At 39.9% G+C, this 22,458-nt stretch overlaps 1 protein-coding gene across 2 annotated transcripts; it reads left to right on the plus strand.

The window, feature by feature from the left end:
* The first annotated feature begins 140 nt into the window (after positions 1-140).
* LOC108897090 (TBC1 domain family member 8) lies at positions 141-22,284 on the plus strand. Of its 2 annotated transcripts, none has more exons than XM_018696514.2 (20): positions 141-498; positions 5,499-5,609; positions 5,841-5,959; positions 6,121-6,349; positions 7,097-7,337; positions 9,007-9,214; positions 10,772-10,969; positions 11,629-11,778; positions 11,884-12,034; positions 13,466-13,680; positions 14,198-14,315; positions 15,804-16,089; positions 18,338-18,479; positions 18,758-18,856; positions 19,002-19,070; positions 19,231-19,501; positions 19,711-19,776; positions 19,883-19,969; positions 20,117-20,253; positions 20,724-22,284. In XM_018696514.2, the coding sequence occupies exons 1-20, from the start codon at positions 372-374 to the stop codon at positions 21,147-21,149; spliced, it is 3,450 nt and encodes a 1,149-aa protein (XP_018552030.1). In that variant the 5' UTR covers positions 141-371; the 3' UTR covers positions 21,150-22,284. The 2 variants fall into 2 exon arrangements, with proteins under 2 accessions (XP_018552030.1, XP_050925668.1); XM_051069711.1 differs by having other exon boundaries at positions 20,144-20,253.
* Positions 22,285-22,458: the final 174 nt, after the last annotated feature.

Below are 22,458 nucleotides of genomic sequence, written 5' to 3' on the forward strand. Positions count from 1 at the left end.
GACAATCTGTTGAGGAAGAAGATTGAACATAGTATTTATTTCATTTATGTTTGCCAGACAATTACTGTGAGGTTACTGTTAGCTTTTTGTGCACGTTAAAGAGTGAGCCATCGTCTCAAATAGACGATCTTTGTCTGGTGTGTACAGCTGCTGTAAATCGGGCGTGGGGGAGCAGACGTGAGGCTAGGAAGTCTGTGAAACCTGCAGCTGTCGGAAGCGCAGGATAGTCATGGATAAACCCGAAAACCCCCCACAGTAGGATCGACCAGGCCGCTCCCGAGCCGGAGGACAGGCAGAGAAAACTTTGTATACCGCCGCTGCAGAGACCGAGACGGCGTAGGGCTTCCTCCGGTCCCTCCCTGCTGGACGAAATGTGGCTGAACCCGGAGGAAGTTCTCCTGAAAAACGCTTTGAAGCTTTGGGTGACCGAGAGGAGCAACGACTTCTTTCTCCTGCAGAGGAGGAGAGGTCACGGAGAGTCGACAGGCAGGATCACAGGTAAACAAAAACAACAATAACACATTAAAAATAACAAGCAAGGGAGAGGCCACACAGCCAGTAGCCTATAGGCAGAGCCACAAGTAAACAGTGATCAAATTCTAGAAGCCAGTGAAAGTCAGTTGTTAGAATAACAGGTAAACTACAAAAATGGCAACGCATGACAGGCTAAAGACAGGTAAACAAGGGGGTGAGTCCAAGGGGGTGTGTCCGAGGGGGTATGCCACAGAGAAGGATTAAAGAGGTAACCAGATTTTTTTAATCACAGGGTTCACAGGAATTCGTCTATTCCATTTGCATTGTTTGCAACAGTCTGTTTTTCATACTATGGCAACTGTTAATCTGACCTTAACCTGAGGCCCTGAACCAGTTTCAGGCTCCAGCTCTGAACTATGGGTTAAGACTTTGTGACCAGACCAGAGAACGAAAACTCATTAGTTTCTGTAAAAGTTTGCAACAGTCCTTTGTGTCATGGCAAAATGTTCTCACTTCCTATAAAGAAAAGTGTTGCTCACAGGTCTCAGAACCAAGAAGTTAAGTGGGGGTTTCTGGCACTACCTAATCTACTTGAGATGTGCAGAAAGAAAGAAAGAAAGAAAGCCATGTTCAAGGATCAGCAGTCTAACAACTCTTGTCATAGTATTGACAGTTTTAACAGCAGAGACTGAGAGAATACTAGAGGATTTCATCACCAACAAGCTGAGCAAACCTGACAAATTATTTAATTTTGTTTTAATTAACTGCACTTAACTTTTCCATAACAGGTGTTTTGCTTTTTCCACTGTGCAACAGTAGAAAACCGCACATGTGTAGCTGTTTTTTTAAAAAGCTACCTTCAGTGTCCTGTGTTGTACATGGTGTCATGTCTTACTGGTACACTTGAATAAACTGAATCCATAGTTAATACTACTGTGACAAGTCAAAATGTCTGTTTTGAGGAAGGCCTATAAGTCTTCACTCTGATTTTATTTATGTTGGTGCTCCTTGATTTTTTCTTTCTAATATTTTTGTTCCCCGTAAAGTGTTGGATATGTTTTGCTCTGAGGCTTTTGAACATCACAGCTTTAAATCTGTCTTTTGTACATTTAGACTTGATGTGACCTTGCGCTTTATGTCAAATCTGTGATGTAAAGTTGCACCATGGCAGTTATTGTTACTGTTTAATCCATGCTGGGATTAGTGTGTTTGTGTTAGCATTTGGGGCTTTAAGATTTATGGAGTGGCTTAAAATTGAATAAATATTCAGATTACCTGTCAATATAGAGCCACCATGTAGGATTGTAGCAAACAATAAAACGATTTTACTTTGACTTGTTACATTACAGTTTCACATTGGAGCTAAAACAAAGAGTTAATTAACTGATAAGTCAATCTATGGAAAACTAATCTCTGAGAGTAAGTTATAGGTCATGATTATCATTCTCTCTAACATGTTGACGGTTAATGATGGTTTATTATGATGGTTAATTAACTTGGTTAAGATCAATAAATTGTAAATCTAAAATAGTTCTTTTCAATTATAATTCTGTTCTTTAATGGATATTACAAGAACTGTAGATGTCCTGAAGTTTACATTTACCTGTCTTTTTTTGGACTTTTTGGATGATTTTTCTTGTATGCAGAAATCTCCAAAAAGTCAGTTTAATTTACACTTTGTCACTGCACTTTCCTGTCAGAGAATTACAGGTTTTGCCCATTTTTGGGGATTGTGTTGTATTAAATGCTGAAGGTGGTGAAAATGCTTCTGCTGCCATGTCATGATTTCAGTTTTCACCCTGCAAGTTCTGTCACTGTATTATATTATTGTACAAATTTTTGACCACATGCTTTTTGCTGCTGTAGTCCATCTGACTGCTTCCTACTGCTGAATTACAGCTCACCCTGTTTGCTGTTTCCTCTCTCTCGCTTCCTCTCTGCATTCTGTATCTGTACAACAGGATTTACTGACACACTGGTGGTTGACTGTACAGTAAATTTCTGTGATGAGTGACCTTTCATATCATTAAACCAAGCAAACAACTCATACAGTGTCTTCCTTTACACTCTTTCTCCTTCCTTGTGGTTACACCCGGCCAGATCTCATCTCGTAAAATAGAATAGTAGGAACTTCCTGGCCGGGGTTTACTCTGTGTATATGTTTGTTCCCGCTGTTCCCATAGCAAGAGGGGTGAAGGGTCAAGTCCTGTTGTCATGTCATTTAAAATTAACTAATTAAATGACCTTTGCTTTGGCATTCCTGCCACACAGGTGGAGGAAACAGCACTATCACACCAGTGATGACATACTTTTAGCTGGATTTCTAAGAGGGGTGGGGCAACTTAACATCTGCAGCTGATCATTCCCTTCATACCAGTCTTTGTCTTTTTATTTCTAATCAAATATTTTTCTATATAAAATGGATGCACACTCAAAGTAACATTTTCTTATCTTTTATGTCTAGTATTTGACCAGGTAGCCTTAATTTAATCCTCTGACATAAGAAAACGACAATTAATCTTGTTGCATTCAAGAGCAAAAAAACATTGGAATCTTGGAGATGTTAAGGCAGAACTCTGCTTTGCTTAGCTTTTATGTCTCCACAACAGTATTCCCCCACAATGTGACCATGAACAGAGAAAGAAAGGTGATGATTTATATTGACTCCCTTCTCCCTTTCCTTCACTTCTGGAAAGTTTACCAGTGTAAACCCCTCTGGGCTTTGTGGTGACAGACGGATGGTTTTGTGTTGCCAGGCTGCCGGGTTTGCAGCTTCAGGCAGGTTGACTTTGACTCTTAAGATGTGGTTTACACTTGGCTGAAAGCCAGAGCTGTCTGCTAGAGGAGACTTTATCTGTACACTTCTCCACCTGCTTAGGTTGCACTGGTATGGGTTTAGCTTGTGACTGATAATATATTTTACTGATATTCAGTGTTTGTCATAACCTGCATTTTTGTGATACAAGATTTATAAAAAGGATACTTTCCAAAGATGGAAAAGACTTAAACAGTATTTTGACTCTCACAACACTATGAAAGTATCTTTCAGGGTTAGTAGGTCTTTTTGGCAGCTAAAAGCAGTTTCATTGTAGGCTTAATAGGCTGACAACACTTAAGCTGTTGAGTAAAATCATATACTTAACCTCCAGTATAGGAGAGAACTTATACTGATTCCTTGTCCTTTTCTCTTCATGTCTCACTTGGTATAGGTGTATATTTCTATTTGTGTGTGCACCAGGCCAGCTGCTTAACACATAGATAGAGATCTGGCTGCCCTCATTTTGTTCAGTCATAACTTTGAAATGTAGAGTTGTATTTGGAGCTGTGGTACGTTGGGTTGATTTGACTGATAATGCTCCTGCCCTAGAAGGTCAAAATGCTTTATCAGTTGAAGTGTAGATAGGTGAAAAACCTCACATTTACCAGTCCCAATTTTTGTCTGGGCTTGTACATTTAAAACATCTAAGAAACTGTCTAAAGTATAGTCCTAAAGCTTGACTTATTAGTTAAAGTGAAAATGTAGACTGAGGATCTTTGTATAAAGGAGCTAAATGTAACTTTGAACAAAGTCTTTGTGTGATTCTCAAGTGCTGACTGCAGTGAGTTGTTAGTGTTGTAAAATAAGGACCACAGTTACGCCTAACCAAAATGGCTGCACTCAAATACCAAATCAGCCAATGGTTGACTTCCAGAGGAGATTTCTAATGGTTGCATTACAGCTTCATACATAACTTCTCATGATTATCATTCATTATTTTATGGGTGCCTTAGTGAGCTCAAAGATTGTATATGATAATAGTTAGCTGTCCCTGGAAAAAATACAAGCAACCAAAAAAAAAACAAAAAAAAAACTGCCACATCCAGTCACATGCTACCACATTGCCCTGCATTCTACTTGTTATTTCATTCAAAACAAAACCGTGCACAACATGGATGCTGATGGTAATTCTTGAATAGTGTAAAATATTCAAAACTGTTATCCTGTAGCAGATTTTAAAATGCAGGGGGTGTCAGGAGGCTTTGATGGTGGTTAAACATAATAGTTTTTTTGCTAACCTTGTAAAATTTTGTCATAAAAGTGAAGGTGTAAAATTAGCTGAGAGAGTCAAAGTTTAATGGTGGACTTGAAAATTGAAACCTCTCCATTTTTATTAATAGAGAGAGAGAATATTGAGAGAGAATATTGACCACCTTGATTGGTGTTTTTTCACAGAGGAAATATAGATCTAAAGCACCGCCAACAGAGTTGTTATTTGGAAAAACTTGATGCAGATTAGCTATGATTTACAAAGATGAAACGTGATGACAACAGCCTTTTGAGACAGACTGAGAATAGAGATCTGTGTGTTCTTGGTCTGTTACTGCTTGGTTAATGATTGAAATGCATGAATTCATTCAACATTATTGGTTTTTGGGGTTCAATTTTATTCTTTGGAACATCTGTGGTGTTGATTGCAACTGTAGAGATCACCACTGAGTTTCCTCTAGACAGAATTCCAGCTGGATTTTGGTATTAAAACTGAACTGATTGACTGTTTTAGTTGTCCACTGAAGAGACAGAAGTTTATTACATGCCTGATTACATACTGAGGTCCTCCTGTTTTTAAATGAAATCTAAACTGATATGTTGATATGGTTTGTTTCCTCCTCTCTGCAGTGCTGCCTGTGTGTCAGTGCTCTCTATGGCTCTATATTGTGTTTAAGCCTTTGAGTAAAGCAAATATGTTCTGTATGTTGACAGAAAAGTTTCCATTGCAGTGACACATTGCAATAGTTGACATGGTTTTTATTTTGTATTGTTGGCTAATTTGAGTTCACTATGCCAAGGTTAGGTTATAATAGTTCTCAGTACAGAATTCAGACCGCACTACAAAACAGCAAATGCACAAAATAGTGGATGATTTACTTGAGAGTGAATTTTGACACTATTAAAAATATTACTGATGCCTGAGTTCTATCTCTGGGATATCTTCACATAATTTCAACCCTCAATCTGACTCTCTTGTGTTCTGTTGTCTCTGCAGGTCTCCTAGTGGGAGCATTGGACACGGTACTGGATTCAAATGCCAGGGTCACACCCTTCCGCATCCTCCTCCAGGTTCCTGGCTCCCAGATCAGCTGGGTAATTGCCAGCGGTGAGCTTGAGCTGAACTATCAAGTCTCCTTCATCCAAGACTCCACTCTCCTTCTGTCTGTCTTCTCAGCTCTTTTGATCTATTAGTTCATCTCAGAATTCGGATGGTGTTTTTGTCAGCGTGTTTTTTTTCTTTTTTCTGCAGTGTTGGTTTGCCTGGAAACCTGTCAGTGTTTTTCTGTTGATTCATTAGATTGGTTAAAGCTTTTTGTTTTATCTTTGTGTCCATCAGGAGCTGCCATAGAGGAGGTGAACAAGCACTGGGACTGGCTGGTCCACAACCTGCTTCACTCTCTGTCTGTGTTTGAGAACAAGGAGGATGTTGCAAGCTTTGTCAAAGGAAAAGTCAAGGTGTGAAACCTGCCAGTGCAGTGGATTGTGTGTTGGATTAAAGTAAAACATCTGTGTCACTGTAGATTATATGGTGATGATGACAACCTAAATTCTGATGCCATTTTGCAAATCCTTGTAAAGTGCTTTAAAGTAATGAATGGAAGCTCCTTCCTTTGTAGGGCCTCATCGCAGAGGAGGTTCGGGGCCGACAGGCTGCCCAGGAGGAGGACCCGGAGAAGTTCAGGGAGGCACTGCTAAAGTTTGAGCTGCACTTTGGCCTTCCATCATCAGAGAAATTGGTGACATACTATTCCTGCTGCTGCTGGAAGGGCCGGGTGCCTCGTCAGGGCTTCCTTTACCTCAGCATCAACCATATGGCCTTCTACTCCTTCCTGCTGGGGAAGGAAGGTCTGTACATCAAAGTGAGGGCTCCAATTTTCAAAAAAGGAACAAATGTAGAGCCAGTAAGGGAGTTGTTAATGTGACAACAGCTACAATGGACTTAGCTTGATACTAAACTTGGTTTGGCTGTAGAAAAGTAACAAATTAACTAACACTGTTTGTTGACTTTTTGAAGGGGAATGCACAGCTAGGCTACGACACGGTCTCCAAGCAAATTAGTCTTTAAAGAAACATTAACGCAGAAGTCTGCAAATTTTTGTGTTGCTGATCTTTAACATAACTACTGTTGTGCAGATATTGAGTCACTGCTCTTCACAGGTTAGCCTTCATCTGAAAAAGATTGTTTGTTCTCCTTATAACCCTACCAAGCGAGTGAGCCTGTAGCCCATTTAGGTCACGCCAGCATGTACACATGCCACTATTGTGTCTCCATCCCTGTGATCAACTATTCAATGGTTGATGGAAGCAGGTAGATAAGTGAAGAAAGGGAACATTTGCAATGATCACTGCTTCAAAATGTGACTAAATGGTTGTTGTCTAGAGCCTTGGTTGTCAGCACTAAATGACATTTCTTCACTGCAGCTCAGCTGGTGGAAATTCATTACATTTATGAAATAGTCTTAGAAGTTTTCCTTTTTATCTTCTTGGAAACACAACTAATGACCTTAAATTGGTTCTTGGGTCTAGTAGTAATTGTGATATGCAGTCAGTCTTCCGAACCTTAAATATTTTATTCTCTTCTTTCTTTCCCAGTGAAATTTGTCATTCCCTGGGCAGAAGTGACACGGTTGGAGCGGGTCTCCACCGGTCTCATGACAGAGGCGATCCGGGTCAACACACGGCAGCGGCAGAGGGAATTCTCCATGTTCCTGAACCTGGATGAGGCGTTTAGGGTCATAGGTCAGCTGGCTGACATTGCCCTCAGGCGGCTGCTGGACAGCGAAGGCTTGGAGCTGGACAGAGTCCTGCAGCAGCCAGCACGCATTAACAAGAGGTCAGTGCTGGTTCTGGTGTCTGTTACCAGTATGAACTGACAGCATTGTCACAAAGGTGCCTTAGTTTAACTTCTCACATTTGTTTCAGCTCATTTCAGCTCACTTTTCAGGTGACTTCCCAAATACATGTCTAATTTGCAGATGAAAGAATGTGAAAAAGAGTGAACAAAGATAACTAAAGAAAGAGTTTCAAAACCTGGCTCCTTTGTTACCTCTGCACAGCTGGCCATTCACAGCATGAAGTGGGTGTTGGTTTTGGAAAGTTACAGAAATGGTCTGACACAGCTCCTGCTAATCTCATGTTGGAAAGGTGTAGGGGGAGGGGGTTTCCAAAGCTTTTTCGACCATTTGACAAGCAGTTCTGAAGAAGCATTCTGTAAGATAATGAAGGACATGGTATGTTGAATTATAACCCCAGTTTTATGGACAGTTGGACATAAGGGCATCTCCCCTACCAAGAGAGAAGACAAGTAAAACAAATCTAATTTGGCTATCACCATAACTCTTTATGTCTTGTAGATTTCAAAAAGGTTTCTTTTCTGTTGTCTGAGACTTAAGACATTGTTATAATCCTTACCAGATAGTTGAGATAAGACACGTGCACACATGTTTGATATTGATGTACTGTGTCTTACTAGGTGCTTTGACATGCACTGTAACTTGCAAAGTATGTATTGTTTTCTTTAAAGCACCTTGCAACAAACTTGATTTGCCTTGAATACACAAACAATATTGTATGCCACTTTCATTCATAGTGTTCCTCCTCAAGTGCCACTGTGACACACAGGGTTACTTATTTCTGTCTATATAAAAACGTCAAAACCAAAACAGGAAGCTGAGCTAAAAGTAAACTGCCTGAACTACAGTGCAGATGTGTGAATAAGACAGAGACCACATCATCAAATTTTCACTCCTGCGAGGAGCAAAAGTATTTTGATATTTACAGTAGATAGGGTTGATATGAGTAGGTATTAGTCAAGAGATGAAAACTGAAGAAAGGAAGAAGAAACCCTTTTCAACTTGACTTACCATATATCTCTATGATCCTCCAATCATAGAGATTTTTCTCAGTGTCTTTTATTTCATTATTTATTGTAGTGTATGTGTGTGTGTGTGTCTGTGTGTGTGTGTGTGTGTGTGTATATATGTGTATATATATATATATATATATTATATATATATAGGTCACAGAGTATGGAAAAACAAAAACATTGCTGTTTATAACTGAACTCATCTCCTCAAGGCTCAAACCAGAATTGGCCTCTAGTCAAGGAGGACAGTACACTGCCTCTCATGACAGCCTGGAGACAGAGCCCCCACTTCAAATCTGCCCTCATATCTTATCCATGTGTGCACAATGTGGCTGTTTGTTGCATTTTAGACTACAATAACACTGAAGACCTCAGTTCTCAGTGTTGGGAAGGAATTGCCTCATACATTTCTTTCTGGGAGTATAACTCAAAAATAGAAAATATAATACTATAAATACTACCCAGCTATATAATTAATCACATGTAGTCCTCACATGTGACACTTCTCACTATTACTCTGCTGATATGCTCATGCCATACTATTTGTTCGTCTGACAGTACCTTAAGTCTCAATGATGGGAATATGTTCTGGTTCTATTTGTTTTGATTCCTAATAACCCCAAAATCTCCTCCCCAGGATCTTAGAGGAGCAGGCATTAAGAGAGTACGTCCTGGCTCTGTTTCGGCTCCCTCATGGTGAAAGACTCCATGAAGTGGCCTCCTGTTCGGTGTGGACACCACATGCCCGCTGCCATACAGCCGGGACTCTCTACACTACGGACAGCTACCTGTGCTTCTCCAGCCGAGAGGAAGGCAACTGCACCCTGCTCATACCCCTCTCAGAGGTAAAGTACCTGCATTATTGCCTAAATGAGTTTAGTGTTGAGAGGTATTGTCTCCAACATTAAGCTTCAGTGGTCCACGATAACAGTGCATATACAATTAGCCATTTCAGACCTTAAAGGTCTAACCAGTGGGGGACTGAGGGCTAGTGGGCTGAACCTGGACATTGTTACGGAATGAGGTGGTCTATTAAGAGTCTAATGAGGCATTATTGGCATTGTTGTATATTTCCTTACCTTAACCCACTTCTATTTCTAACATTACCCCCTGGAAAGTCCCTGCACAGGTTTGACATTTCACACGATGCACGATAAACCAGGTTGACTTGAGCAATTAAAAGTGTAAAGGCTTGCAGGAAGTGAGAAACAAAAGTCCAGAAGCATTGGTTTATTGGTGCAGTTTATGTGGTGTAGTGAGTGGCAGCCACTTGAATGCAAACACCTGGTAAATATAACAGGTTGTTTCCTAACATTAGAAGTTGAGGAAGACAGCCAGACGTCTGAAGTCTTTCTCCTTATCTAGTCTGATCTTGCAGTCTGTTAGTAAGGGAAGCCAGTGACTTTACAGTTGCAAGTCTGCCTCTTTGTCTCGAGCAGCATGTATCTTCTTACAGTTGTGTATTTTTAGGTGAGGTTGTTGAACAGTCGGTGTTTATTCTGCCAGCTGTGGGTTAAAGAGTAACACGCTGGACTGGTTTCATGTCGTTGATAATGTTCACACACTAGCACATTACAGTATAGTGCAGAAGAGGATGTTAGTTGTTGCAGCAATGCAAGACAGGCAGTGAGCAAACCTTAAATAATGTAATATTTCAGTAAATAATAAGAAAAACACAGAGATAGATAAATGATTTCAATGGGAAAGTATAAATATGTATATTTGAAGCTCTTAACTGAAAATCTGAAATTGTCCATTTTATTCTAGCATTATTGTTGGGCTATTTTAGTTTAGTTGAGTTCATTGTGAAAAGCAAAGAGATTAGCAGCCAGCTGCCTGGTCTGTTCATGAACAATGTACAGAGTCATGCATACTTTCCTCCCTCCACTGCTGCAGTTTAATCTTCGATTTCTGCTATTCTCTGTTGAAGCATTGTCTTTAGAAAAGTATTATCACTTCCTCCCACCTAATCTGTTACTGTGAATAAGTAATAATTCCCCTTCTGCTCCTCCAGATTCTCTTTAACCTCTATTGTCTCTTGTATTCCTACACATTTCCTGTAGAGCTTAGCTATATAATTTTGTAGTGATATCAGAGTAGATTCTCTTTGGGATCTTTGCTATACCTACAGTGCATCTTTGCAGCAGTATATTTTTATTGTATGTTTTGACCCACTTGTCATTATTATCATTACATTAATGTCTTAGAAAAGATTGCACACCCTGCCTAATTTTATTTGTAGGACCTTCTTTGATGTCAAATTCATAATTTTCATTTTGTTTCCCACTTGGTATCACCATAAACACAAGCAGTGGGAATCAGCCTACTTTCCTATCTGTATTGTGTATAAGGAACATGGACTGTGTGATCTGACGCCTTGTTTCCTCAATTTTTCTCATCAGGTGTTATCCATAGAAAAAGCCGAGAACACAAGCCTGCTTCCTAACCCTGTCATAGTGAGCATTCGGACTAAGAAGGCTTTCCAGCTGATCGAGCTGCATGACAGAGATGAGCTGGTGGAGAGCCTGAACTCCAGACTCAGATCCCTGCAGTGGAAGCAGTCTATGTTCCGCAGCAAGAAAGACGGCAAGAGGAGTATGGTACGAGTGATGTTTGGGTTTTTAAATTTCATTGATTTAATTTTCCTTCTACTCATGCTCTTGAAAAGGATTCTGACACACTGGCAAAGAAGGAACTTAACAGTGGGAGGGCCTCTCATTCAAAGGGGATTGATAAACTATATCACATGATAGCAAATTAACCCCTCACCAACAAATAAATCAGCAATCTCAGTAGACACAGTAGCACCAGCCTTGTGTTGTTAAGGTTGTCATGTTGTTGCCACATCTGGAACAGGCAAATCTTCTATCATGTTGACAGAGGTATGTACTGTAGGTGCTATTTAGTTCTGACAATTTTAACACAGATTCACTGCTAATGAAGATATTTTTAAAGCAGTTTTTTTGCTTTTTGTTTTCTCTGGCCCCATGGCTGTGAAAAATGAACCAGCAGTCTGCCCCAGAGGAACACCATTTCACAACTGGATTTGTTCAGTTTAATTGCACCAATATTCATAGAATGCACTAAAATTGTAAATTAAGGCTTTTTTATATGAGATGACATGTGAGCCTGAATGTTCACCTGATCATGGAAAATACTGAGTTAAAGTAAGCTGTAAAACTTTTAACATTGAAATAAATTAGGTGTTCTTCTCAGTTTTAACATGTAGAACATTTCTGCATGGAACTTTTTACCTCAGAGGTCCCCAACACCCTACTACACCTTCTACTACGACACTGGGTATTCTGATGAAGAAGACATAGAGGAACAGGTTCTGCGCAACACCGTCAACAGTGAGGCACTGATGACAGCCTTCCACCAAAACCAACCAGGAACAAATGGCAACAAGGTGAGTGGAGTCTGAAATTTGAGCTCAAGTCAAACTCAGTATATCCATACTCACCTGCCAGTGAGTATTGGCAGGTTTATCTGTGAATCTTTGTGTTTATGTCAGAGCATGGAGCAGGTGAAGGAGCGGCTGTGGGAGGATCATTTCTCAGAGTTTGGTCGCGGTGTCCACATGTTTCGCACAGAGAAGATCCAGAGACTTGTCGCCATGGGGATACCAGAGTCACTGCGAGGGGAGCTGTGGATGACACTTTCTGGTAAGAGAGAGCTTGAAAGATTAAGGCAAAAAGTGACTAAAATTAAAGGGCTTTTGGGCACAATAATTGTTAAAAATCTATATCACAATGACAATAGTAACATTTGTTTTACAGTCATCACATCACAGTCATCACAAGAACTCACAAGAACATTCGATTCAACTTTATTGTAATTTTTGAGGCTGTAGTTTGAGGACTTGTAATATATTATACTTAGTGGTGTTTCTATTGTTTAGTGTACCCTTGTTTATATAAATGGGGGGAACAAAATATTAGAGATGCGTAAACAGTGGAGTGTGTATGAATAGAGTATGAACATAAAATGAGTTTGGCATAAGTATAAAATGGTGATTTGACTGATTAAATGCTACCTGCTCATTGATGCTGGTGTTAATTTATTAGAAAGCTTAGTTATCACAGTTATCTGATAAGCAACAGTAAAAACAATGCCAAGAGCTGTATGTATTGTGATAATTATAACTAGGCCGGGGTGACAGCAAGCTGTTGACTGATGACTGATACGCAAATGTACCTGAGGTGGAACATGTTGGCTTGGTGTGAAGACCAAAGAGAAGAAGCGTAGACTTAAATCCTGGCCGTACTGTACTCATGGCCCCAGCGGATAGAGAGTAGCTATTATCCCTAATGCGTCCTCACAATGATAGCAGTACAAGTGTGTTTATGTGTGTGAGTGTGCTTGTGTGCGTGCATGTGTGTTTGTGGGAGTGGGGGGAGGGAGTTACTTAGTCTTCGTTCTGCCTCCTACAATAGCATTTTTTCAGTCAGAACCAAACTATGCCATCTTTTATTTTGGTCTTCTGTCACTTCCTCTACTCAGTCTCACTTCTCTGTCCTACAATGGCAGCCATCACTCAAAAACTGAAACTGATGAACAGTCTACCTGTGGAGGAACTGAGACAGAACCTGGAATAAAAAGGACATCGTGTTTGGCAGTAAAACCTCTTAGCACTGAGACACAGAAACGGATTATTTATGTTTGTTATGCCTCAGTAATCGCAACAGATTTTGGTGGTCAAAGGTAAAGGTTACTGTGACTTCACATCAGTCCCATCCCTGTAAGCGCATACTCTCCTGATCAAGATAATATAAAGCGTCAAGGTCACTGTGACCTCATAGACACATATTTTGGCCATGATGAAGTGATAAAAAATTTGTATCCAAAAGGTCAAAGGTCAACTTCACTGTGACATCATCATGTTCTGCAAAAACACTTTTCTGGCCATAATTCAATGCTTTTTGTGACCTGAATTCTAGTATTCTCATTATACTATTTATGTCAGGATCCTAGTTCTGTTGACAGGATTTCTAAATGGAAAATGTGGCATTTGAGCTGTTCATGGGAAGGAAGACATTTTCTGCTGTGGAAAAGAGCATCTGCTAATTTACACTATCTACCTGTGATCTGTTCAGATGCATCCTCAGAACTAGAGTCTCATCAGGGCTACTACACCAGCCTGGTGCAGAAGTCGATGGGCCACAGCAACCTCGCCACAGAGGAGATCGAGCGGGACCTTCACCGCTCCCTCCCAGACCATCCTGCTTTCCAAAACCCCACTGGCATCGCAGCTCTCAGGCGTGTCCTCACTGCCTACGCTCATCGCAACCCAAAGATTGGATACTGTCAGGTAAGAACCAAATTATATGAACAGTATGGTGACATCAGTGTAAAGTATAGTATAGTATCACTGTATAAATATTACAGCAGTATTGCTTTCTATTATCAACACACTAACACAACACTACTGAAAAAGACTTCATATAATATTTGTGAAATATTTGTAATATTTTTAATGAAGTGTTTGCATGAGTACTAAAAAGAACACTGCACTTACAACAGCTGGAAAGTAAGAATACTGTACACTGTTTAAACCTACACTGTGAAAATGTGGTTGGTAAAGTGATTTCTATTTTCATTTATTTAGAGCATCATTTAAATGCAAATTTATTTATCCAGTTTATTGTAATTTAATCCTGTAAAAGTGTCCTCCAGGGTGCACACAGCCTCCACTTTGTGTATCATTTGTCACTACCCACATGCATTTGTTTAAGATGTAACTTTGTCACAGCAGTGTATCTGCTCGGCTGTTGTTAAACGGCCTCAGATTTTTGTGTCTGTCTGTTAAATCTCTCTTTTTGGTCCAGTCTATGAACATCCTGGCGTCTGTGCTGCTGCTGTATGCCAAAGAAGAAGAAGCCTTCTGGCTGCTGGTGGCTGTTTGTGAGAGGATGTTGCCGGACTACTTCAACCGCAGAGTCATAGGTGAGAGGTCAGGGATCAAAAAGAAGAGAGCAAAGAAGCATTTTTATTTTATTATTTTATTCATAGTTCCAGCTGCACTTCAAGTAGCTATTTCTTGTTTAAAAGCACATATGTTTTTAGAAGTCATTTTATGCTTTGTAGGACCCTTTAGTGGCTGACTACCTTCAGACTTCTTTTTAAACATTGTGATCATTTTGTCCTGCTGCTGCTCCTCGGACACCAAACAACCCAAAGGCTTATTTTTGGCCTCTGAAATAAAGGGCTTATTTTCTGTGTTTGTGAAGGTGTATATTTATGAAATTCAAGACACATTAGAAACAATTTCCTCTTCCCTTTTATGTCCAGATGTTTGTGGTCATCTTTTTATCTTTGAAACTGCAGTGTGTTCTTAGAATTTGTACATGGGGGATAAATTTGACACATTGAGGGTAAGGCTGGAGTTATTTAATCTTTTCTTAGTATTAACAATTTCCTCACTCATAATTCAGAAGAAAGAAAAAATAGCAAGAATTGAACATATTAATAAACTTTGTGTGTACTGCATGTACAGTGTATAATATGGCTCTGTTTTAATGTTTAAAAAAATGGATCAAAGACAAATCAGAATCAAAAGCTAGCAACTAAATTGCTTTTGATTTTTAAAAATAATGTTAAGCATTTAATTTATTGGAAAGCCTCTGCAAACAATAGTGCTTTAAGTGATAATTTAAATGAGCCGACAGTTTCAGCAGACCACATGTTTCCAGGAAACTTTCTCCACAGGTGGGGAGCATAGAAACTAAAAACCGCTTCAACTTGTTTGGTTTTGATTCTGGGAAACTAAGTAAACCTGTCACCAGTCACGTGAGGGATCTCGTATAGTTCTGAATAGCATAGTACATGTAGTATATAGTATATTGTATATAGTGTTTAGTATGTAGTATATAGTATATAGTATAGTAAGTATAGTAAGTATAGTTCTGTGGTGCAGCATGCAAGCATCATGCTGTAGTTAATCAGTCAGTACCTCTTGGTAAGATAAAACCATTGTTGTTTTTGTTTATCAGGGATTTTTGTTGATAATATTAAAATGATTTTAATAAGGAGATAATAGCTGTTCAGCAACGTTAGGTTTAGTAGCAGCACTCAGATTGAATGTCCGGCTTTTGCTACATCTAGTGGTCAAGGCAGTGAAAAACAGCCAATTCAAAAGTAGTTATTAGTGGTTTGTTAGTAGTATATAGACATATCCCTTATCTTCATACTATTATAGCAGAGTAATCAAGTACTGTCGGTACATTGGCATCACATTTCTGGTCATTATTTACTTGTTTTTTTTTTTATCCCTGATTTTAATAATAATTTTGTCAGTTTTAGACTGTATTCAGTCTGTATCAATTTCTTGTGGGACTGCTTGTGTTTGGACAACATGTTAGAATTCTGTTCTGTGAAAAATTGTCCTTCAGGACAACACTGAAAAAAGTATGCTTGACTCCATTCTTCCCTCAGGAGCTCAAGTGGACCAGTCTGTGTTTGAGGAGCTGATCAGGGAGCGTTTGCCAGAGCTGGCTGAACATGTCCCAGATCTCTCCTCCCTCTCCTCCGTCTCCCTTTCTTGGTTCCTCACCCTCTTCCTCAGTGTCCTACCCTTCCACAGTGCCGTCTGCGTGGTTGACTGCTTCTTTTTCCATGGAATCAAAGCCATCTTCCAGCTGGGTTTGGCTGTGCTGGAGGCCAACGCTGCTCAGCTCTCTACCAGCACAGATGATGGACAGGCACTTATGATTCTCACAAGGTAGATTTGTGTGTATGTGGAAAGATAGCGAGCAAATCTGATTTTGTTTTTCCAAATTTCATTTAAAAACTGATTGATTGCATTGCTAAAGTGAATCTAAACCATGCTGTCATATGCACCTTAAGCATTCTATCAGGAAGTCCCAGGCATATTAAGTTGAACTCAATGAAGGGCATTTTAAAAATATGAGTCAAACTGATTCCACTAATAGCAGAGGGTCTTGTGTGGTGACATCTTTCATTGAAGGCATTAATGGTACATTGAAGGCATTAATGTCAGTCACAGGGTACTGCTTCCTTGCACAATGTATCAAATATATAGGAATAGCTGTAACACTGTCTTTTTGCCATCAGTGTTTTTTATCCCTACATTTTTGCATCATATACAGGTGACGTTCAATTTAATTAAATTCAGTTTTATTTATATAGTGCCAAATCACAACAGAAGTTATCTCAAGGCACTTTTCATATAGAGCAGGTCTAGACTGTACTCTTTAGATTATTATAATTACAGAGAGAGACCCAAAAGTTCCCACCATGTGCAAGCGCTAGGTGACAGTGGCAAGGAAAAACTTGCTTTTAAGAGGCAGAAACCTCAAGCAGAACCAGACTCTAGGTGGGCGGGCATCTGTCTTGACCGGTTGGGCTGAGAGAGAGAGAGAGAGAGAGAGAGAGAGAGAGAGGAGAGAGAGAGAGAGAGAGAGAGAGAGAGGAGAGAGAGAGAGGAGGAGAGATAGAGAGAGAGAGAGAGAGAGAGAGAGAGAGAGGCTCAGTGCATCATGGAAAATCCCCCAGCAGTCTAGGCCTATGGCCGCATAACTAAGGGATGGTTCAAGCCTGAGCCAACCCTAACTATAAGCTTTATCAAAAAAAGAAAGTTTTAAGCCTACTCTTAAAAGTACAGAGGGTGTCTGCCTGATAGCTGAAGGCTCTGCCTCCCATTGTACTCCTGGAAACTCTAGGAACCACCAGCAAACCAGCATTCTGCAGTACTTTAGAGGAATTGTAGGGAACTATAAGCCTTACCATTAAGGGCTTTGTAGATGAAGAGGAGGATTTAAAATTGTATTCTGGATTTGACTGGGAGCCATTATATATCTGGAGTGAGAGTAGGCTTTTTCAAAAGAGGTTTGATTACAGCTACTTTATAGGATTGCAGCACATAGCCTGTTAGTAAGGACAGATTAATCGTATCCATGGACTGTACTTATATAGCGCTTTTCTAGTCTTTTCAACCACTCAAAGCGCTTTACACTACAGATCACATTCACCCATTCACACACATTCACACAGCACATATTCTATATATTAATGTGCTTTTCTAACACATTCACACACATTCACACACCGATGTGAAACACACATCGGAGCAATTTGGGTTCAGTATCTGCCAAGGATACTTCGGCATGCAGACTGGAGAGCCGGGAATCGAACCACCGACCTTCTGATTGGTGGACGACTGCTCTACCTCCTAAGCCACAGCCGCCCAGTCCAGTACAGAGTTGTTAATTAAGGGTAAAGCTTCCTTAAGCAGCCTAGTTGGGACGGAGTCTAAAAGACAGGTTGAGGGTTTAGATGAAGAAATAGTTGAGGTTAGTTGGTGGAGGTAGATGGGAGAGAAACAGTCTAGATTGGGTTTTACAGCTGTTTCTAGGGGTCCTGTGTTTTGACTTAACTCAAAGCTGGTTGAGGGCAGCAGGTGGTAAATTTTGCCTCTAATAGTTGAAATGTTATTATTAAAGAAGCTCATGAAATCATCACTACTGAGAATTATAGGGAGATCAATAGAGCTGTGACTCTCTGTCAGCCTGGCTACAGTGCTGAAAAGAAACCTGGGCTTGTTCTTATTTTCTTCTATTAATGATGAGTAATAGGCAGCTCTGGCATTACAGAGGGCCTTCTTATACATTGTAGTGGGATTCCTCCAGTTTGGTGGTACACCATATTCTTTCAAGTTTACGTATTATTTCTTTTAGTACAGAGGTTCGAGAGTTAAACCAAGGAGCTAGCCTCTTTTGCTTCAGTCCAACATGTGTAGCAACAGCTTACCTCATTTCTTGGTAACAGAGCAGGACACTCTTTTTAAGTTGTTGTAAGAGGCATTTCCAATCAGAGAGGAGGAGGCTGTTGCACATTTAGAACCTGATTTCTAATTCACATTCAAGATTTATGAATGGAGTGAATGTTTGTTTGAAAATGTTACGTTTGAAGCATATGAAAGGACAGAATGCCAACCCTCTGCTTTGCAGTTTTCTGGATCAGGTTGGAAGTGAAGAGTCGTCTCGTCCTCCGTCGTCCCCACCTGCTGCAGAGGAGGGCAGCAGCAGCAACGCTGATCTTCCCACTGTTGGACACACAAACATCACCAACCTCATCAATGAGTCCTACGAGGTCAGAGGCACACAGATATAATGCCATTGACTCTGATATTGGTCTTTAATTTTAATTTGTTTTTGCAAATTCATGTACTGTATTTCATATTTCATGGCAATTTTTTCTTGTAAAAAGCACTCCTGTCATTGTATAAGACATGACGTCATGCCTGGCTAATTATGGTAAATTTCCGACCCTTTAACCCTTAACACAATCCCCATAATCCATGGAGGATAACAAGCTTGCTGTTGCCTTCAATTTCACATTATTCTTTTATTTATGTTTTCTCCTGTCAGAAATTTGGAGACCTGACAGTGCGGCAGATTGAGAGGCTTCGCTGTCGACACAGAATCCAAGTGCTGCAGGCTCATGAAGATACCACCAAAGAAAACAGTGTGAGCAAACAGACAATAAAAATGTCTTTAAATCTTCTTAAAGGACAATTTAAGGACATAGCAGGGTAAAATGTTTTGTGTCTACATTGTAATCAACTTTCTCAACAATTCATAATATCTTTCCCTTCTGCTTGTGTCTGTACAGCTGAGATTGGTGACTCCAGATGTTTCCATCCCTCCAGAGAACTTGGCTGATGTCTATGACCTCTTCAAGGTATCTCTATATCCCTCTTTTGATTAGTCAATACCCTACCTTTCAACATGATCAGGTGTGACTCGAGGTTTATAAGGAAACTGAGCTATTTTATCATTCTAATCATCTTTCTGTCCATCTGCGGTTTTCTTTCCTTTATTTCTTCTGTTCCACCCTCCAGACTGAGCACTTCATAACTCTGTACTGGGGTGACAGTAGCTCAGCAGCAGCGGCAGAGGCGGCAGCATGGCATTACAGTGACTCTGGTCGCTCCTACATGGAGCGGCAGTACCGGCTGGACCGGCCCCAGTTCAAGAGCCTGTATGGGCTGCTGGTACCGTGGCCTGGTGGCTCAAACCAGCACACTGACACCATGGCCAACCGCACCTTCACCCTGCTGGACCAGGACCATGACAACCTGGTCACCTTTAGAGAGTTTGCTGGCTGGCTGGGTAGGCAAAAGGGAAGGGAAAGGCAAAAAGAAGCAATCAAAATACACTAAAAAATAACAGACTGCTGAATATTGTATTTTATTTTTTTATTTTATTTATTTTAAGCCGCTAAAGTGTTATTTTATTACTACTGACTCACATCTATGATCAACAGAGTATAAAATGGGTAAAAGAAGAACTTGAAGCTAACTTTGTCTTCTAATTTTCAGACACTTTATACTGTGAAGAGCTAAATGAGAAAATAAGACTGCTTTATCGGCTCCACATCCCACCAGGTTGTTCATTCTGTTAACACAATAAAGTCACTTAAAGTCTCAAGCTGTAATCAGGGCTGTAATTAAACAATTTACTTAATTCCACTTTGTGTGTTTTTGTCTGCAGCTCTGACAGAAAGTGAAGATGACCCTGCTCTGATAAAGAGCCCTCTGCTGTCCAGCAACAGACCCCTCTATGTTAATCTGCCCTCTGGTTGGTCCAAACACACTATTGCTATTGATTTAGTAGCTCAACACAACACGCTACAACTAATGCAAACAGAAAAAGACAAGCAATGTATAATGTGTTTTCCTAGGCTGAGGTAATAATTGTTTTTTTCTTTTTTGGGGTTGTTTGAAGAAAATCTGGCCACGACTGTTGTTCCAGGTGTTGAAAGTGAAGTGAAAGATTACCAGGAGCAGCTGAAGCAGATGCTGCAGGATCTGGCCAAAGAAAAGGAGAAGGATGTGGAGAAGCCTCTGCCATTCATGACCCAGGTACTGCAAACATGCTAAACTAGCATTATACAATACACACCTCTAGAGTCTCTGTGTATCTATTTTTGTCATTCTCTGAGAAGCTGGAATCTACATAAAGCCACTACATATAGAATTTGAATATTCCCATACTGCTGCTACAGTTACAGATTGGTGATCTTTTGGAGAGAGCCTGTCTCACTGATTCACTCAAATATTTCCAATTTGCATACAGAGAAAACAGAAAATTGTTATATTTAAAAAGTACTTTTTTTTGTGTAATTTTTAATCGACAATTTTTTTGATATTTTGATTAAAGATTAAAACATCAAAAGTTTTGAGTAAGATTTCTCTCAATCTACTTATCATTTTTTGTCCAAGTGTTTCAGCACATATCTGTTTGATTGTTGTAGTGATTAGTTTTTGAAACAACCAAGTGATATAATTTGATGAAACACTCATATGAACCCCTTTCATCTCTTCCTCCACAGCGAGAGTTCATCCAGTTCTGTAAAACTCTCTACAGCATGTTCCATGGCGACCCGGAAGAGAACGACCTTTTCCAGGCCATCGCTACAGTTACCAGTCTCGTGCTGCAGATCGGCGAGGCAGGCCATCGTGGACACAGCTCAGGGTCAGAGGTTACAGGCCAAGAAGAGGTGAAAGGAGCACAACCCTCACAGATGACTGCTGAAGGAAGTGGGTCTGAGGCCAGTAGGGAAGGCGACGTGAGTTCCATGGCAGAGAGGGAGTGGACGGTCAGTTACGCTCAGATCCTGGCATCACTGCTGACTGAACAGTCGCTGGTTAACTTCTTCGAGAAGCCAGTGGATCTCTCTGCAAAAATCACAGAGGCCAAGGAGAAGCAGTACCACCAGCGGGCAGGTTTGCTTACACTGCAGCAAGGGACCAGCTGATGTGAACAATGGACCTCTGAGCCACAGCAAAAGCCAAATTTCTCATGAAGAAAACCAGACCATCAGTATCATTTGACAGAATGTGACAGAACATAGTGGCTTCAAATTCAGAAGCTAACCAGGAAGCTAAAGAGCCTTAAATTTATCGGTGACATTTAATAAATCAATAGTACGACTGTCTTGCAACACAAGAGCCTGTGACACCCTGATTGACTTCTGCCTGTAATTGACAATATATTGAGCCACAGAGACAGATTTCAAGCTCCAGATCTGAGCAGCAGCACAAGTAATGACCATGGTCATTTTGTGCAATGGACATTGACAAATTATAATTATTGCCTTCTGAAGTCACCATGAGGATGCCTGCAATTAAAAAAATCTGTACCTACTTTCAGTTATTAGGCACCCCTGATAAAGTGTTTACAACTTGTGGCTAATATTAAAAGTTAATAAAGAATTTACTAATGCTTTTATAGATTAGTTACAAGCCATTCATTTGATTGTGAAACATCACTGGTGAGTCATTAAGTCAAATCATAATAGTGTAATTAATAAAGGGTGTTTCACTTTCTAATAAGCCATGAAGTCTGTTGTCATAAAGCTTTCCCACTTCATATTAAACCAATGGCCAAAAATAGTAAACTGCTGTTTAAAATGTGAAGGATTTTTACCACCATCCAACAGATAAAGGTCAAAAGTCAAACAGTCCGTGGGAGAGGGTAGCTGATAAACTAGTTAAAAAGACAAGCAAGTGTCCTGCTGGAGGAGGATAAAGGTTAATAACTTGTCCATAAAGTATTAGTATATGATACTCATAAACCCTTTATAAAGGCTGCCTTATTAGAAGGTTGTAATAGTAATCATTACAAACAATAATGCAGCATTAAGGACAAATCTAGCATGTACTGAGGTTTTTTTTGTTTGTTGTTTGTTTTTTTGTTTTTACTGATTTTTTTAACTTCTGTTTCTTTAATATCAAATGTTTTCATATGCACGCACCTCAATTAAAGATATTTTTAAAGCTTTTTAAGAACACTGGAAAATAACCTACAGTGGTATAAAACAGTCACAGAAAGTAGAAAAAAGGCAAAATTGATGGAATTGTCTTTCAAATAAAACACATTGCATAAAGACATTACTTCTCTTTTTTCTGTCTATACAAGTAAAACTTGACTTTATAATGAGACTGAACTGGCTTTGTTTTCAGTCTGACAACAGTCTGTGCCGCTGCAATGTCAATCTCACACTGATCACCATTTTTGTGCCCATTTCCCAATCTTAATTTTGCTGGTTCTGTTGAGGTCCCTAT

Source organism: Lates calcarifer, linkage group LG1 (genome assembly GCF_001640805.2).
Source record: "Lates calcarifer isolate ASB-BC8 linkage group LG1, TLL_Latcal_v3, whole genome shotgun sequence".
NCBI classification, from domain to species: domain Eukaryota; kingdom Metazoa; phylum Chordata; class Actinopteri; family Centropomidae; genus Lates; species Lates calcarifer.

Coding starts and splice junctions, on each gene's coding strand:
- LOC108897090 (XM_018696514.2), top strand. CDS start 372: ATGTGGCTGAACCCGGAGGAAGTTCTCCTGAAAAACGCTTTGAAGCTT. Junction 7,338..9,006: donor CCAGCACGCATTAACAAGAG/GTCAGTGCTGGT, acceptor TCTCCTCCCCAG/GATCTTAGAGGAGCAGGCAT. Junction 9,215..10,771: donor TGCTCATACCCCTCTCAGAG/GTAAAGTACCTG, acceptor TTTTCTCATCAG/GTGTTATCCATAGAAAAAGC.